The sequence below is a fragment of the Notothenia rossii genome (assembly GCF_949606895.1).
Source record: "Notothenia rossii genome assembly, chromosome: 8".
In the NCBI taxonomy this organism is placed as follows: Eukaryota; Metazoa; Chordata; class Actinopteri; order Perciformes; family Nototheniidae; genus Notothenia; species Notothenia rossii.
This window is the reverse complement of record NC_136906.1, coordinates 30,800,501-30,820,110: the sequence shown is the minus strand read 5'-3', so window position 1 is coordinate 30,820,110 and position 19,610 is coordinate 30,800,501. Positions and strand designations below refer to the sequence as shown.

Genomic DNA, 19,610 nt, shown 5'->3' with positions numbered 1-19,610 from the left:
GTATTTTTTGATTATTGTGTCATGTTTATGACTCCATAAATACATACAATACAATTCCTCCTTACAGTGAAGGAAATAAGTATTGGATCCCTTGCAGATTTTGTAAGTTTACCCACTTACAAAGAAATCAACGGTCTTTAATTGTAATGGTAGGTTTATATAAACAGTGAGAGTAAATCCAGAAATTGAAATCATATAAAAGATAAACATTGATTTGCATTAAACTGTGGGAAATAAGTATTTGATCCCTTTTCAAAACATGCCTTAGTACTCGGTGGAGAAACCCTTGTTGGAAACAGAGGTCAGACGCTTCTTGTAGCTGGTCTCCAGGAGTGGAGTGCACCAGATGGGCGTAAGCTGGGCGTAACTATACGTCCGACGTAGAACCAAAGGTTAAGACCAAACTAAAGTTATGACTAGTGCACCACTTAGACTTAAGCCCTGTATGGGTTGCGCCCGGGTGTAACTTTTACGCCTAGTATGGAGCAGGCGTAAATCGGAAAGACAGACTAGTATCCATAGTAACGCAAAACAGGCAAGAAGGATATTAACGATGGCAGGGCGTTTTGTTTACAGGTTTAACAATGAAAGGGCATTAAGAAGAGAAAGAGTCGTCCGTGATCGAACAAACCCACTGGACATCTATTCAGACAGTGAACTGATAGAGAGGTTTCGTTTCGGCAGACAAGCCCTTTTTGATTTAATCGAGGAGATCTCCCCTCAACTCCAGCACGGATCAGACCGAAACGCTGCGCTCTCCCCAACCTTGCAGGTGCTGATTGCGCTCAGATTCTACGCGAACGGGGCCTTTCAAAATACTGTGGGAGACATGATTAATGTTCATCGCACAACTGCATGTCGGGCTATAAGACAAGTTTCATTGGCCCTCCAGCACCGCCTTAGGAACTATATTCACCTACCCACACAAGAAGAAGCAGAGAAATCCAGGCAAGATATTTTGTTAAAATCAGGTATACCTGTTATTGTCGGATGTGTCGACGGTACTCATGTTCGCATTCAGGCCCCCTCTGAACATGAGTATTTGTATGTTAATAGAAAGGGTTACCATTCTATAAATGTTCAAATTGTGTGCAACTCGGACATGGGCATTGTCGACCTCGTTGCAAGATGGCCTGGGTCGACCCATGATGCTCGCATCCTGAGAGAGAGCGCCTTTCAATGGGAATTTGAGGCAGGGAGAGTGAATGGTCTTCTTCTCGGAGACAGTGGATACCCTCTGAAGCGATGGCTAATGACACCTGTCATCGCAGAGAGAACTGCACAAGAGCGCCACTATAACGAGAAGCATACACAAACAAGGAACATTGTAGAGCGCTGCATTGGAGTGCTCAAACGTAGGTTAGTAAGTCATTTTTATAATATATAAAAGGCCAGCCTTTTAATGTAGCCTAGATATAGGCTAAATTGTTTTTTGCTTTTTTTTGTAGGTTTCACTGCCTCCACAGTGAAATGCGAATGCACCCTGAGCGCGTCTGCGTGATCATTGCTGCCACTGCGGTGCTGCACAACATCTGTGTGAAAAAGAGAATCCCCCTTCTGATACAAGGAGAATTGGTACTGGAGGCGGATGAGAACCCTGTGGCTCCTGCTGCCATCCGTGAAGATATCGGTGGACGACTTATTATTTATCATATAATAAACAACCTATAATAGACCTATATATTTGTAATATGAACGCGTTTTTTTTTTGCAATCGCATTTCAATAAGCTCCCTTTGTGACCACATATTTTCATTAGGCCTATTTTATTCAAAGAACACAGAAGAACATTAAATAACAACATTTTGGAGAACTATTAACATGAAATTGAGATAAAAAACAAGTACAACATGATTACAGAATGGTGAACACATTGTCTTCTTCAGTGATTAGAAGCTGATTTATTAAGAATGATTATTTGGAGTCTCAATTTCTCCTTCTCCAGCTCAATTTTTTCGTGTTCTGCTCTCAATTTGACGGTCTCCACCTCCACACGAACAATTTCTTTCTCCGTCAGTTCCCGCTGTAGCTCTGACAAATCCCTCTTTCTCTTTTGGGGTGTGGCCATTTGGGATTCCCCTCAAGTCATTGCTGACGCTGTGGGTGAGGGACTTCCCTCTTCTCTGCGGTCCTCTGAGTCTGTAAAATGGCAAGTTACTGTCAGTTATTGTCAGTTGCTATCAACTGCCGCGATTGCTAATTGTTATCTTGCTAGCCGTAATGTCTCATGGGGGTAATGTTTATGTAGATAATGTAGGGTGATATTACTCTATTAATGACTTACCATTAGTGACAGCTGACACGTCTGCGTCAACCTCTTCAAATGTTGAGGTTGAGGGCTCTGAGCTGTCGATCCTATTCAACCTGGTGAAAGTTGGGGAATCCTCTCCAAAAATAGCTATAATGATTTTGCTGTATGGAGAGGTTTTTGGAGCAGGGCCTCCGCCGGTCGGAGGGTTTTTGAGAACCGATGCATCCTTTTTGGCTCTGGATAGTAGGTCCTTCCACTTTTTCCTACACTCTTCCACCGTCCATATCCCTCCATCCCCCAAGTCATTTATTGCACCAGTGATTGACTTCCAGGTTGCGAGTTTGTGTTTGTTTGTCATGGTATTATTACATTTTTGCAGTTAGCGAGTTTTTATGCACTGCATATATTTCAATTAATGTTCTAAACTCTCTATCAGTAAAATTGTTTTTTTCTCTTCTTTCCGTTATCCATGTTCGTTATCCAAGTCTTAGTTTGCTCTGAATGGAGGAATTTGAGTGTTAAATTATATAGACGTGTGTTGCTTGGCAACAATTACTGTTTCGCGTGTATTCACGTGGACGCGCATCTTAAGACCAGGCGCAGCTACGCCTGAGACTAGTCAGGCTTTGTGCACTCGGTGTAAATTCGAATCACTAAGTCGGACGTAGCTAAGCCCGACGTTAGAGTTAAGCCCTGCTTTTTTACGCCCAGCTGGTGCACTCCACTCCAGGTCTGTGCACATCTCAGGAAGGATGTTGGTCCACTCCTCTCTGAAGATCCTCTCCAGATCCTGAGGGTTGAGGCTGATGCTTGGCATCTGGAAGCTTCAGCTCCCTCCACAGATTTTCTATGGGATTAAGGTCCGGAGACTGGCTAGGCCCCTCCATCACCTGAATGTGCTTCTTCTTTAGCCGCTCCTGTGTTGCCTTGGCCGTATGTTCAGGGTCATTGTCCTGCTGGAAGACCCATCCATGGCCCATTTTCAGTGTCCTGGCTGAGGGAAGGAGGCTATCGGCGAATATGTTACGGTACATGGCCCCGTACATCATCTCCTCGATGCAGGGAAGTGGTCCTATCCCCTTAGCAGAGGAACAACCCCGAAGCAGAATGTTTCCACCTCCATGCTGACGGTTGGGGTGGGTGTTCTGGGGTTATAGTCGGCATCTCTCTTCCTCCAAACATGGGGTGTCAAGTCGATGCCAAAGATCAACATTTCTGTCTCATCTGACCACATCACCTTCTCCCAAGCCTTCTCTGAATCATTCAGATGTTCCTTGTCAAACTTCAGACGGGCCTCTCATGTTTTCTTGAGCAGGGGGCCTTCAGGCGCTGCTGGATTTGATCCATTATGGTGTAGTGTGTTACCAATAGTTTTCTTGGTGACTGTGGTCCCAGCTGCCTTGAGATCATTAACAAGTTCCTCCGTATAGTTCTTGGCTGATCCCTCACCTTTCTCATCATCATCAAGACTCCAAGGGGCCAGATCTTGTGTGGAGCCCCAGAGTGAGGGCGACTGATGGTCATTTTGTCTTTCTTCCATTTAGAAACACACACATTCTTCTTCTGAATAATCACAACAACAGTTTTCTCCTTCTCACCAAGCTGCTTTCTGATGGCCTTGTAGCCAATCCCAGCCTGGTGCAGGTCTACAGTCATGTCCCTGAGGTCCTTAGACCGCTCTTTAGTCTTGCCCGTGGTGGAGAGGTTGGAATCTGATAGATTGATTCTGTGGACAGGTGTCTTTTATACAGGTAACAAGTTGATATAAGGAGTACTTTCCTAAAGGAAGAGGACTTATTTAACCGTTTTGTGGAAGCCAGAATCCTTGTTGGTTGCAAGGGGATCAAATACTTATTTCCCACAGTTAAATGCAAATCAATTTCTATCTTTTATATTATGTACATTTCTGGATTTTCTTTTTGACATTCTTGCTCTCACTGTTAAAATAAATCTACCATTTAAATTATAGATTGTTAATTTCTTTGTCAGTGAGTGAACTTACAAAATCTGCAAGGGATCAAATACTTATTTCCTCCACTGTATAAAAAAAGTCTAGTTATTTAATGTTAAGTTCATTATCTTAAAGGGCCCAGGTCATGCTTTTCCGGTTATTACCCGTCCCCTTGTGTGTTATGAAAGTTTTTCTGCATGTAAACGGTCTGCAGAGTCACAAACCCTCAAAATACACCCTGGAGCGAGTAAAACTCTGAAAACACAGAAAACACAGAAAACACAGAAAATACCTGTCTATGCTGCCCCAGAACGCCTCGTTGGGGATTTTTATTTTTCTTCCTGGGTACAGTGACGTGCCCATACCCAAATGGACCCATTGGTCCAAATGGATGTTTACGCTACGGTCGCGGAGCCGTTACGACCAATCCACGGACTTCCTCACAAACACACACTCAATTTTTTCTCAGCTGCAGCTCTGCCGATTTCTCCTCCCTGAGACGGCGGGGCTGTGAGTCGGTGTGTGAGCACAAACTCCCAGCCAGGCTGTGTGTGTGTGTTTCGGGCTGGGTTTCGCTTTGTCTCGCTGTCTCGCAGACGGCCACTGGGCTCACAGGGAAGGGGGGGTGTGGGGGGCAGGAGCTCCAACAAGCCGTTTAGGACAGAGAGTGAATACACATACTATACAGAGATGCTGTATGAGAAACCAACGTGAGTTTGGAACATTGTGTACAATATAAATGTATTCTAGTAGACCTCAACAATGGAATTATGATCAGTAGAAATGGCCATGACATCGGACCTTTAAATAATCATTATTTCTCCAATACCAAAATAAATAGGACTCACTTTCGCAGTCTGTTTTTTTTCCTAATATTACTTTAATCAAACTGAGACTTTAAAGATCCAAGTTAAAAGAGAAATAACATCACTTTTAGAGACTAACGTTTGTTAGAATAAGAGCTGTGGATTAATGTCGTTTTTGTGTCTCAAGGTTACAGCAATCTTCCCTTCAGATGGTTTGAGTATCTGAAGGAGAGCAAGTCTTTGGCGGCTCCCGTCAACCTCTTCAACAAGGTAAGCCTCTGCAAACATCAAAATGGCTCCTGTATCTCAAGTGTAAGGATTTTTGTGGTTATGTCTTAAATTGTTACGGAAGCAAAAACCCAAACCCATATTTTGCGGTTGTGAAATTATTATTATAATAATTATAGTTCACCTTTTCAGGCAAAAAAATAATAAATATTCAATATACATAACTCTTTTTTTTTTAAGATTACTTTATTTGATTTTATCTTCTCTTTTTATTTTATTTTTTTCATTATTGAGGTTTTCTGTCTCTATATTTCCTAAATTATAAATGTTTGAATCTTGTTATTTTTTTGTTTTTTTTGTTTTGTTGTTTTCTATTGTCATTTATTGCAAAAAAATACATTTCAGTTTTGAGTTTCAAATATTTTTGATATTGATGATATGATATGATGATTACAATTATAATATTACCATGAAAAGTACAAATAATAAAAATCATATGAATAAAAAGTAATGACAAAAATGAAAAATAATAATAACATTTTTGATAATATTTCCTTTTATGTAGTTGTATGAATAACTCCTGATGTGTGTCCTCCGCCCTGCCCTCATAGGAAGTCCCTAACCACAGATTCTGCCCCGGCATGAAGCTGGAGGCCGTGGACCTCATGGAGCCGCGACTTGTCTGCGTCGCCACGGTGACACGCATTGTCCACCGGTTGCTACGGATACACTTTGATGGCTGGGAGGATGAGTACGATCAGTGGGTGGACTGCGAGTCACCTGACCTGTACCCGGTGGGGTGGTGTCAGCTGACCGGATACCAGCTGCAGCCGCCTGCTGTCACTGCGGGTAACTCATACTGTCTGAGAAAAAACATCAACAGATATGTCTGCGCATAGCAAGAAAATCATGCGATTAATCATGATTAAAAATGTTAATCGATACCCGGAACATATATTTACATATATTAGATTTGGTAGTAGTGGTCCTAAGATTGATCCCTGTGGAACACCACACATGACTTCTCCTGGATCTGATCTGGTGCCATTAATATCTAAAAACTTTATTTAATGATATTAAGTTAGATTAAAAAACATCAACATATGTGTTTTGAAGTATAATCGTTATTTAGGAAAATGTCAGTTTTTGTACGTTACAATGTTGTTGAGTTATTTGTAAAAGTTAGATCATACAAGTTTGAAACGAGTCTACGCAGCCATCACTGAAATCCTATTCTACCTAATTTACAACAGTTACAATATTAGCCTCTGTTTTCAGGCTCCAGAGAACTGCAGTCAGCATCCAAACAGAGGAAGAAGTCTCAGCAGTATAAGGGACAGAAGAAAAGTACGTAAACACTGGACACACACTGAAGCAAACATGTTCATAGTTGGATACTTTTTTAGGGCCCGAGCACGGAGCGCTAGGACCTTACGGCGTCCTAGCACGAAGTGCGAGGAACCTATTGTTATTAGTGGTATTATTATTATAGTGCTGGCGTTTCCTCTTTTTGAGGTCTTTAGGATGCTTCAAAAGTTGTATAATTTTGCACGGACGCCAGGACCGGTGGAAAATTCAATATTCTGGAGTCATTGGGTTAAATATTCCAACCTGCTCACTAGCGTCACCTATCAAAATCCCATTTCGGAATAAATGTACAAAGTCGCACCGTAACTCCGAATGACCTGAAATGTTGCACACATATCCGGGTGGACCTGCTCTACAAATAATCCTCTTGGAACCCTAAGCTCCGCCTACATAATTTAAATTAGCATAATATTCAAAACAGTTAAATATTCACTTACATTTCAATTTTCTGTTTTTCAACACCAAACTTCGTATACAGTATCGGTGGAGGGTCAGAAACATTACCGTAGAAAATGAGCATGTTAGGACGATAAATATTGCCGCCGTCAATCAAAACGTACTCGCAAAAAGGCGGGGCTTAGAAAGGAATGCTCATAACTAATCAACAATGTCTCCAAACATCACAGATTTTAGTGGATAGGTTCAGTCTGTCTTGGGGAATAGGCACAACAAAGTATTTTCATTTTGGACGATAGGGGGCGCCAAAAACACCACCAATTTATAACTCAAGAACGGATGGACGAATGTTTTTTTTGTTTTTTACACATACTCTGGGGGTGACTACAAACTGAGATTTAAAGTGTTGCAACAAATGCAGAATGTGGGCGTGGCCTATAAAAAAATTTTTAAATTGCGATAGCATAAATTGAGCTTCGGACGCAAAACTTGGGACATACGTCACAGCCCACAACCTTTTCGAGAATGTAAAAAAATAAATATAAAAAATTGCTCACTAGCGCCCCCTATTGTGTGGTATTCACATATAGTTTCTCAGAACTTCATGATTTTTGGCACAGACATTCCTCATGGAATTGCGGACATATTTGTAAATAGATTCCATTAGCCCCGCCCCCCAGGAATTCGGCCATTTTGAAAGATGTGCGTTTTTCAGCTATTTTAAGCACATTCTTGCGAACTACTCCTAGGGGAATGATCGAAAAAATTCCAATCCAGGACACCTTTAGCCCCTATCCAATATGATGCTAAATTGAGAAGAACATATTTGATAGCTCAATCGTGGAGGTCGTAAGCTAACAGCGAATACACCATTTTTGACGATTTACATGTCGCAAATTACTCCAAACTACTCGCATATAGTTTTTCTGATATTCACGAAACGCTGTATACACATTGCTCTTATGATTGCGGACATATTTCACATTGCCTTCCATTAGCCCCGACCCCAAGAAAGTCAGCCATTTTGAAAAATGTGCGTTTTTTCATGCATTTTAAGGACATTTCTGCGGACTCCTCCTAGGGGAATGATCGGAAAAATTCCAATCCATGACAAGTTCAGCCCATTTCCAATGTGATGCTAAATTGCGAAGGAATAATTGATTGCTCAAACGATGAGCTCGTAAGCAAACAGAGAATGTTCCATTTTTGACGATTTATATGTCACAAACTACTCGCATATAGTTTTTCCGATATTCACAAAACGCTGTATACACATTGCTATTATAATTGCACACATATTTCAAATTGCTTTTCATTAGCCACGCCCCCCAGAAAGTCGGCCATTTTGAAAAATGTGCGTTTTTCAGCCATTTTAAGGACATTTTTGCAAACTCCTCCTAGGGGTATGATCGGAAAAATTCCAATCCAGGACAAATTCAACCCCTATCCAATATGATGCTAAATTGCGAAGAAAATAGTGGCTAGCTCAAACGGGGAGCTCGTAAACTAACAGAGAATGTACCATTTTTGCCGATTTACATGTCACAAATTAATCCAAACTACTACATTTCCATTTTTGGAAACCTTTACAAAGTGGCACCGCAACTCCGAATGACCTGAAATGTTGCCCACTTATTCGGGTGGACAAACTCTACATATTATGTCCTTGAACCCCAAAGCTCGACCTACTTCATTTTTTTTGTTTAATTAGCATAATGTTAAAAACAGTGAAATATTACCTTAAATGTCCATGTTTTCTTTTTCAACGCCAAACTTAGTATACAGCATCGGTGGAGGGTCAGACACATTACCGTAGAAAATGAGCATGTTCGGTCGATAAATATGCCCGTCATTAATCTCAACAAAAAGGCGGGGCTTAGAAATAAATGCTCATAACTTGTTAGGGTTAGGGTTTAGGGTTAGGGTTACCCCTAACCCACACACACACACCGGCTCTGTTTGCGGCAAATTCAATTACAACAGACACCTATAGACTCCACAGCAGACACCTACTGACTGTACAACACACACATACAGCTCCTAAAGCATATAATGTATATCAGGCTACAGCCCTTGTATATTTTATTATGTGAAGCACTATATGGTTTCATGAAAAATATCTAGTGTTTACTTGTAGATATCTACTAAAGCATACAAATAAAGTGTGTAATGTAGGCCTGTTACATATAGTATTGCTGTTCTCACTGTAAACATCGCCTCACAATGAAAGCAGTTGTATTAAAATAAATAGCCTAACATCCAGGGGGATGTGATTAGTGAGTAAACAAACGGTAAAGGGTGTAAAATCTGATGCACATTTGATCATCTTGAATAACTTATAATCACAACGGGAACAGTTTGCAGAGCTGGGCTTCGTTGACATAATTCCAGCCATGCGTCACGCCTCTTTTAAACATCACTGTTGGCTGAAATCAACTCCGGAGAATACATCAGTGTACCCTCGGTCATAGCTCCTCCAGAGAGACTCCTCTCTCCTCTACATCTTTGTACCCTCGGTCATAGCTCCTCCAGAGAGACTCCTCTCTCCTCTAAATCAGTGTATCCTCGGTTACGGCTCCTCCAAACAGCCTCTTCGATAATCGATCCTCGACGACCCTTTAGAGAAATTTGTTTTCCTTCGAGACGGCGCACCGACATCCGTTTCCGGGTCGCTGCCGGATGACCTGGGAGTCTGTGACGCGAAAATTATAGAAATGACAAACGGCTCATTTCCCAGGACTCGCGCGCGTCTGCTTGACACCGGGACGACCGGCTGCCCTCCCCGACAGGCGCTCGGACGCGAGGGCCCGCTCATCACTGCGCGCACATGTGCGACAGCAGTTTTAATTTTCCTTTTTTATTTCGTTAAATTATAAGAATTCGGTAAAAATATATTTATGTTTATCTTTTTTGCAGCCCAAGCGCGTTGCCCTTCCTCTCTTATAATTTATAAAAATGCATGTGTCTGTGTTTATGTTTCAAAAATATAATTTGAACCTGAATATATATATTTTGTAACTATTGTTATTGTTTATTGTGAATTACCAGGAGAATTCAACTAAAGGTTGTGTAAATATTGTTTTCTGATTTAATAACTTATTTTAGTGTTGTAAGAATACTTTTTGCTTCATCATGTATTACTTTAAACAGTTTTACTGACTTCACCTTCTTCTCCCCTCAGAGAGGAAGTTGCCTGTTGCTAAGCGACCGGTCAGCTTCTCTGGCACTATAGTAACGGGTATCTCCAGGAGCATATCAGGAGACGAGAACGAGACACCACCAAATTACCCATCACCCCCCACTCCTGCAGCCCCGCCCCCCCCAGTTGACCTGGAGAGCAGCCCCAACACTGATGGGGGAGCAGGTACACAAACACATAAATACTGTTCATTCAGATACTATACTGCGGTTAAAAGTACTAACACAAGTTGTGCTTCACTACTGTTAACGGCGGTGCACTGAGAATTAATATACAATATATTTTTAAAAATTAAAACACTGGAATGGATTTTTGTCTCCATTTTGCCATACATTTATAAAAAATAAGATTTCACTAAATAATAACTTAAAGTTATTAAAAGTATAAAAATGTCCAATGCTGTGACTTTTCAACTATTATATATAATATCATTACATTATTAATACTTATGCATTTATGTAAAAGTATTACATGTAGAAAGCAACATAAAAGACAAACTTTGAATGTTTTAGTTAATAGAAAATTATTGTAATTAGAAACAAAATATTTAGTTAATATCATTTAAATAAACAAATACAAGTTACATTCCAATGGTAATAGCTAAATTAAATATAATATTAGCAAGAATTTAATATATTGTTTGCAAAAAATACAAATATATGTAAAAAAATTCAAATATGAATATATAACAATAAACAAATAAATACATTAAAAACATAATAATAATTACATTAATATTGTGCAACATTGTCATTGTATAACATGCAATGCAATGCTTATTTTCCATGTAAACACAGATGATTAGAAAAACATAGGAAGAATATATTTTAAAACACACAAAAAAAACAACGCTAATAATTACAACTAATATTAAAGATCAAAACATAAAACAATGACTTCAACAAAAAATAAATAAATAGAAGAAAGCAATACAATTAAATTAAAAAACATGACTAACGACAACACCAAACATATTAATAACACTTGTATAACTTCCCTATAAAATGTCAGAACTGTTTCAAGGGATTTTCTAAATCTCTACTTTTGTTTTTGCAGGTTCGCAGATTAAAGAAGAGAACTTGGAAGCACGTGAGTTTTATTCTGAAAGGACTGAAAGCGAAACCAATGGATCTTCTGCAGGATTCTTCACCAACATAAAGCAGTAACTCATCCCTCTCTGTCTTCATCTCTCCATTAATGTTTTTTCTGAAATCGTGAGTTTCAATACTCATCAAACTGTGATTAAATCAGATCATTCTGAACACTTTGAACAGGCTAAATAAGCTACATAATGCACTTCGCTTCGGCCAAAAATCTTTTTAAAAAAAAATCTTTTTGTTTCAAAACGTATAACAAAAGTAACTTTTTCCCAGTTTTACGTCAAGTCTTTCTCTTTTTGCCCGGTCAGACAAGAAAGTGACTTAAATTCTAGGTTGAGTTAAAGCTTGGTGAGGTAGTTGGGTTAAGAGCTACATTTAGGACAACCAGGTCTTAATGTCTTGTGAGGTGTTGTTTCTAGGGTGAGTTTACATTCTCCCATTTATAAACATAGACATGTGGATATTTAATAAGCCAGTTACAGTATCTCAAAATTATAACTTTAAATAATAAAAATAAATACATTATGCATTACTTAATTACAATGATACAATTGTGAGTACATAAAAATAAAGAACCTAGTGACAACTTTTCAAAAACAAATGTATAAACAAGACTGCTGAACGTAGTATTAAAATCCTTGTGTATCTGTCTGAGTAGTACGAGGAATAATGAAACACATTTGGGTTATTAAACAAAAATATATTAATTGTAAATAAGGGAATATATTTAATATAGCAGCTAAATATAAATGGTATATGATTGCAAAATTACTATTTACGGATGTAAGCTAATTGTTAACATGCTAGCTTGGAATGTGCTTTTGTTAACCAGACAAAATAGCTCACCAAGCTAACTTGCTGCTAACTGCCAGTTAGGAAGCTGCTCCATTCTCAACAGGAAATATCACATTTGGCTTTTGTTCCTTTAATTTTGTTCCAGTATTTTTGCAGAAAACATGTTGAAGCCTGCTACAATTATTGCACACTAAGCTAGCAGACATCTAACTGTTTCATACCAGCCAAATGTTTTACTGGCTCAAATTGTTTTATTAACATTATTGTATTATTCTTATCTTGCAAAAATCTGTTTTATTAGAGCTGCAGTGTTTTTACTGGAATAATTTTAACCAGCCACAATAGCATGCCAAGCTAACATATTATTTACTTACTGCCAGTGAAGAACTTACTATCAGCCGCTAGCCAGACAAAATCCAAATGAATGAATTTAATTACATCTCAGCACAATGACTTCATTGTGTATTTTGCTATTTAAAGTCTATTTAATATTTTTTTAGAACTACAGTAGCACTAGCCATCAACAAAATGCCTCCAGCTAACTAGCATGGCAATAGCCACTTATGAAGAGATTGTGATTTTATCAGGATTTCTTAATGAGCAAATTGTTGTAATTAGTTTTGAATGAAATTGATTTTCAGCTGAAATGATTTCTTATATAATTATTTCTGGTCTGACCGGGCCCTTAATCATCCTTTCCAAAAATGTCTGCCGCCATTTGCTGGTTTCTTAACCATGTGAGGAAAATGGTCCTATGGTCCTATGGCTGTTGGAACGTTCACTACATGCTCTTAAGAGTTTTCTGACTGGGCAACCAGGGCAAAGAAAACAAGAATGCAGAGAAAGTTTAGATAATGAAGCTGATGATATACAGCTACGTCCAGGACAGTGTTACTCATCTTTGGTTCCTCTGAGAAAATTATATGTCTACTGAGGAAAAAATAACGGAACTTTTTTATGATGATTTTTTACAAAGCCAGAATGTGTTAGGTGTTGATGTTGTGTGTTCAAGGGTCAAAACTTGACGTAATGATGATACTGGATGCTGTGTAATGTCATGTTGAGATTAGCAGTCATTTAAAAGTGTGTGTGTGTGTGTGTGTGTGTGTGTGTGTGTGTGTGTGTGTGTGTGTGTGTGTGTGTGTGTGTGTGTGTGTGTGTGTGTGTGTGTGTGTGTGTGTGTGTGTGTGTGTGTGTGTGTGTGTGTGTGTGTGTGTGTGTGTGTGTGTGTGTGTGTGTGTGTGTGTGTGTGTGTGTGTGTGCGCGTGCGCGCATGCTGTGGTTTGGAACAAGTTGTCAGGATGCCATTAAGCAAGAAACCAGCCAACAAGAGTTACTCTTGTTTAGTTTTGTTGCTGCTGAACACTGCTGCAAGTGTGCAGGGTAACACATTCTCAGCAGGCCAGATAATCGATAGCTCCAGTTATTTGAATATTGTTTCTGTGTGTTCAGAATCAGTTAAATCAAAGCCACAGTGCTCTGCCACAGTAATTGCAATAACTAAACGTCCAAACGATTGCAATAAGTTTAGTTGGTACTAAATGTCAGACCTTATTGTTTCATATTTAAAAAATGCTATATAAATCAGCATTCTGGCAGCTTTTTAAGTTTATAAAATCTTACTTCATTCAATAATTAAAAAAACATAAAAGGCACATGAAATTCATTAAAATCTGAAATAATTAAGCAGTTATATGTAAAAAACAATGTTGGTTTACATGTGTCAATAGTTAAATTTATTATAATAACATTGTTTTTATTTTTTAAAAGAATGTTTTCAAAAGACGACTTTCATTTGAAAACTGAATGTTAGAAACACGGCTGTAAGCTAAGTAAGCTTCCTCTGGTTCTTCCCTTGTTTTTTTGTTTTTTTTAAAGCAAAAATACAACTTCAAGCTGTACTGGAATGTTCCCAGGAGTCACTTGATTTGACCGTATGAATGTGAAGGGTTTTGATGGAAACAGGAAATGCACAGTCAGACTCCCCTCCATAAATAACAACTTTGTCCGACATCTAAAAGAGTTATGATGAATGTTTTATTTTGCTAACTATTGATACCTCACAAAAAGTGTATTAAGTAAGGATTAAATGGATCTTGGAACAAAAAAGTATAATATGGTATAGCAGAGGTTATTTCAAAAACATAGAAGAGTATTTTTGATTTAAAAACTCTAGTAAAGATTGCCATTTTTAAAAAAAAACGACTAAGTATTTTAAGTATTTTAAATAAAGCTACACAAAGAAAAAGAAAAAAGACATACCTTAAATTTAACACTAAACAATATAATTATGCTTACAAATATTTTTAATTTAAGTAGTAATCATTTTTAGAGATGCTCAGTTTATTGAGATGAAAACGCCTTGGTGTAAAAGGACAACATAAAACAAAAGATGCCTTTAAAAACGTTATTGGATAAAATATTTGTAAAATGTGTTTGTCTTAGTAATGCTAAGTGTCAGTTGTGTCTACACTTGTCTATGTAAGTGCCATTGTAGATTTGGTAAAATTGCAGTAATCTATAAAAACAGCAAGTGACTTTAAATAATGAATCATTTTGAATGTGTATCGCCTAGTTAGTTTGTATTGACCGGACAGGGCTCCTAAAAATGAGGTTTTCATAAAAGAAAACTGCATTGTCAATTAAGATTGGAGGGAAACATAATTTATATAATTCCCGGATTACATTTGTACATTTTGGTTAATGGGCAGATCAAACAAACACAAGGTTTCACATTTCATGTCCTGTGTGAACAAAAAAAAACAACATTGACATATTTTTACTGTCATAACATATTTAGCAAACTACTAGTATTCAATTTACGAAACGTAACATACTATTGGGTTTTTGGAACAATGATAGGTTATAACGCAGACATTATAGTACAGCTACACTCGACAGCAACTGCAGTGTAAAAGTCAATCTAATCTAATTTAGATTTTTGTCAGTGTCAATCGCAAATAATTGATTACATCTTGGTTCCAAATTTAAAAATGTCAAAATCTAGACAATCTAAATAAGGAGTAACTTTGGAAATAAAAACTAACCAAATTCAAACTTTGGAAATAAAAACTAACCAAATTCAAAATGTTATCCTTATCAAGTTAGTTTAGTTGATAACAGTCCGTGAACAACCTATGCTGGATATTTAAAAACTAAAAACAACTCTAAAAATAATAATTTTTAAAAGAGAGAGCTAACGTTTACATAATGTTTTACTGAGCTTTAAATGCAAAATGTATCACAAAAAGACATTCAAATTTGGTGCCAAAATGAACACTGAAAATTACATTGTATTTAATGTAGGTAAATATAATTTAAACTACGGACACTCTTATGACAAGTAAAGAGAACATTTAAGTAAAAATGTAATTTTGTTTTATTTTGACTTAAAACTTTGACTTCCTCCAACAATTCCTACTAAAGTAAACATTTTGACTTTTCATTTCATAATTTGTAACTACATTTTCGCAATGTTTTGTCAAAGCAACTAAAATGTTGACTTTCTATTGCATCATTGTTACCAAGGAACTCCAAATTATTAAAATATGTTCTCATATTTGATTTAGTTACTTAGAATTTAACTGTGATTATTATCTAAGTATTTTGCAATTACTTTCCTTGGGTGATAGTTGTTCAGGGGGAAGAGGCATGATGAATCAACAGGTCAGATATAATCAAATTCTAGTAGAGATTAGAGGACAGGTCTAATGTTGCGAACAAAATCAAGTCAAAGTTATTTATTTATTTTATCTTATGTACCCCATTTAATAATTAATCTTAAATCACTAATAACTCTAAAGAAGGTAGATAAGCTGAATACTTATCCAAAGTGTGTGTGTGTGTGTGTGTGTGTGTGTGTGTGTGTGTGTGTGTGTGTGTGTGTGTGTGTGTGTGTGTGTGTGTGTGTGTGTGTGTGTGTGTGTGTGTGTGTGTGTGTGTGTGTGTGTGTGTGTGTGTGTGTGTGTGTGTGTGTGTGTGGTTAGTGTTGTCTTTTTCTATGTAATCTTTAACAACGTCTAACCATCATTTGTTTTATGGTGCTATATAAGGATGAAACATACACATTTGATAACGTTTCTACGAAAGGATTTTGACAGACTTTCTGCAGCCCGGTGAAGAAGTCATGTTTTGGAAGCAGCAGATTTTGTAAAAGGAGAAAATGATTGATGTGTCTTTCAAGGTAAAAATATTTGTGTTTGCTATGACGCAAGTTGAGAGTTGAGTTTAAGACCTTGAATTTTGCTATCTTCCTTGTCAGTTTGTGATGTTATTTGTGTACATCAGTGATTGGAAAGATGACTTCATGGGTTTTATAAATGTTTTGTCTAATGTAGCAGTGTTTTAGTTGACTGTGGTGTGGGACCGTAAGAAAAATAATACTTCATTGTGACCGGAAGATTAGCTGTGGTTGATTTTAGTTTCTTCAAACCCAATATCTCAGTTTTTATGTGATCACAACTGACAACGTATCGAATCTAAGGATTATTTAAATGTATCGAACATAGTTCAACGGTTATCATGACTCTGTGTCATTATAGAGTTGTTGTTCTAACTCCAGTCTTAGTCAGTTCAAAAAGTGTGGATGCTAAAGATATAGGGTCAAAAGTTCGGACAAAACTTGACTAGGTACAAAATGTTGGAGACAATTAAATGACCCTGAGGAGTTTAATTTCTTGAGATTAAATGACTAAGGAACCAAAACCAGTTACAAAGACAGAAAAAAGTATACACATTTTGAGATAACCGAGTTAAGGTCATCAGTTGAATGTGTTGAAATTAGTGATCGGGTAAACACGATCAAACCAATCGTGAATTTTTATCTTGACGTTTGAGATCTTGAATTAGGGTACAAAGACTTAAAGATCTTTGATCAGCTCAAGTAAAAAATATGACACACTGGTACAAAAAACTAGAACTGAAGTTTAGAGACAAATAAGTTAAGGTAATGAGTTTAATGCCTTGGAGAATTTGGGTCAAAAATGTGATCAGATAAAAATCGTTGGATAAATCCTTGACAGGATTGGATAACAAAACCCTTTGGTTAAGTACAATATGTTTTATATAATGAAATCAAAATCAGGAGTTTAATATATTGTGATTAGATGACTGGCATTGGGTACGAAATGTTGCACTGGAATCACAACTAAACAATGTTCGGATGAAATTTGGTCAAGATTTTGTGAAGAAAGATGAGGGATTTATAAAAAAGTACCGTGAACACATTTCTGGAGTTAGTGTTTTATTTCGAGATTAGAGGTCTTGAATCAGGTCCAAAAGTTTGGACTTGTGTCAAAACATTTAACATGTATTGTAACGTTTTTGAGATGATTAAATTGGGCAAAAAGGCCAACATCTTGCACAAAAACCAAAAGTCAGACCAAGACATGATTGGATACGACATTCCACTAGATCATGAGTTTCATTGATACAATATATGAAGATTGTTAAGTCGAGGTCAAACGTTTATTAACTCTAGATTGAAGGGCTTTGATCAGTTGCTAATTGTTTGAACCAATCCAACACTGGATCAGGATTGGATCGGGTCTCAAACAAATGTGCAAAAAACCACTCAATCCCAATGTGCAAAACATTTTTTTATTTTATATTCCTTTGGTACAGTGTTCATTTTAAAATAGTAAAATAATCAAATACTTTACTATAATTATGTACCATTGGATACAAAAAAAACATTAGGTTTGAATCTATTTGTGTCCCACACTGATAAGGTTAACGAAAACCTGCGTTAATGTCCATTTTGTCCAGATGTTCGTGTTGTGAACATGACGCTTACTGAGCTCTTTAAAAACGTACAAAAAAATCTATTTATAGATATACATCTATATACTATAAGTGTATGACAAAAGAAAGGTAGTTATGTACTGATGTTAACTTTCATGAAGCTTTTTTTAATACATTGTGCAATTTTTGGCAGCATGATTGTAAAGAATTTATTACATTTAGATGACTCACTTTACATTTTTATGCAATAAAAAAAATGTGAGAAAATAACGAGTTTTGCACATTATTTCCGATATTATTTACATCCTAAGAATGCGGTGTTTTGACTATTTGATCAAGGTTTTTTTAACATACTACACCATGACGTTTTTTTTGTGATATTTTTAGACATACTCTACTATGAGGTTTTCTTGTATATCTCACCTGAGTAAATTGTTTTTGTTTGCCTGAACTAAAGGGGAATAACTACCACCAGTGTGATTCTGGTGAGACTAGGACCATCCTGGCCAAAGTGACGGAGGGGGGGCAAAATCCGGCAGCCATAACAACAACTCTTCCATGTACCTTTATTTATCCCCACAGGGGGAAATTCAGTTTTCACAGTATACCGGAAGGTGGTCCCTTGCTGGCACTGTAATGCAGTTATACGAATACAGGTAGAATAAACATGCATCTGGAGTGGGCCAGAGCGAAGAGGCTGCCAGTCTCTCCGGCGAGCAGGTCGGTGCCTTGCTCAAGGACCCCTCTGCAGTGCCCAGGAGGGGAACTGGCACCTCTTAGCCACCAGTCCAAGACGGTTTTTTTCTGATACATTTCAACATAGTGTAAATATAGGTATTTTTTCAACATCCTATACCAGGCCTATTCAACTGGCGGCCCGCGGGCCGAATGCGGCCCAGAACCAACTCCCGAGTGGCCCAGCCTCCCGTAGCCAAATTCCTACACTAGTACAGACCATGAACACAACACTCCGCGTTGCATAGAAACCACCAAACCACAACGCAGCACGTTTTTTGAAAGTGCATCTAGTGGTGCTAGTAACGGTGGTCCTATGATAGCAACTCTAAAACATGTCCCTCTCAACTCTGAAGCGTAAACAGAGACAAAACGGTAATTGATCTTGTGGAGCAGATCCAAGTCAAGCTGGACCTTTTCGCTACCGACTTGAGTACGGGTCGGAAGTGATGACAGATTTCCTTGCGAGGTTGAAAGAGAACTTTGCCGGTCGATTAGATGGACTTGCTCTGCCCACAGACGTGATGATGGGCTTTGCCAGAGACCCCTTCGCTGTTGCAATAGAGGGGGACGTATTAACCAGAGCAAAGGAAGTGGTCCCCTGCATCGACAAGGGGAAATATACACTGGAACTTATTGACATGCAGCGCACTAACGGGCCAGCGAAGTTTTGGATTGATGTCAAAAAACAGCAGTTCCCTAACGTTCAAAAAGTAGCGATCTGTGTGCTCAGTATGTTTGGATCAACATACACATGTGAATCAAGCTTTTCACACATGAACTCAATCAAAAGTAGCACTCGCTGCTCCCTGACTGACAGCACTCTTCACCAATGTCTTAGGATTGCATTGACATCCTATGAGCCAAAAATCACTGCTCTTGTTCAAAACAAAAAAATGTCCCTTCTCCCATTGAGAAAGTCAGCGATGACAAATCACAAATGAGGTGATAGTAAGCACCTAGTTTACTATAGTAGACGTGTAGTGTAGTATTCATTCATATGTTAGTTACCCTTATCCCTTGTTACGGGTTTGTGCACT

At 37.9% G+C, this 19,610-nt stretch overlaps 2 protein-coding genes across 3 annotated transcripts in view; both read left to right on the top strand.

Annotated features, from left to right (window-relative positions):
- Window positions 1-18,105, top strand: part of LOC307015192 (MBT domain-containing protein 1-like) — a 33,576-nt gene extending 15,471 nt beyond the window's left edge. For both annotated transcript variants that reach the window (XM_079643668.1, XM_079643667.1), the window contains exons 14-18: window positions 5,195-5,277; window positions 5,847-6,084; window positions 6,514-6,582; window positions 10,181-10,363; window positions 11,255-18,105. In XM_079643668.1, coding sequence (XP_079499794.1) covers window positions 5,195-5,277; window positions 5,847-6,084; window positions 6,514-6,582; window positions 10,181-10,363; window positions 11,255-11,364 — 683 coding nt within the window. In that variant the 3' untranslated portion in view covers window positions 11,365-18,105. The remainder of the gene's footprint in view (window positions 1-5,194; window positions 5,278-5,846; window positions 6,085-6,513; window positions 6,583-10,180; window positions 10,364-11,254) is intronic.
- On the top strand, window positions 13-1,790 carry LOC307015193 (putative nuclease HARBI1). The gene is made up of 2 exons (XM_079643669.1): window positions 13-1,359; window positions 1,449-1,790. Exons 1-2 carry the CDS (start codon window positions 554-556, stop codon window positions 1,669-1,671), a joined length of 1,029 nt encoding a protein of 342 aa, XP_079499795.1. The 5' UTR covers window positions 13-553; the 3' UTR covers window positions 1,672-1,790.
- Window positions 18,106-19,610: the final 1,505 nt, after the last annotated feature.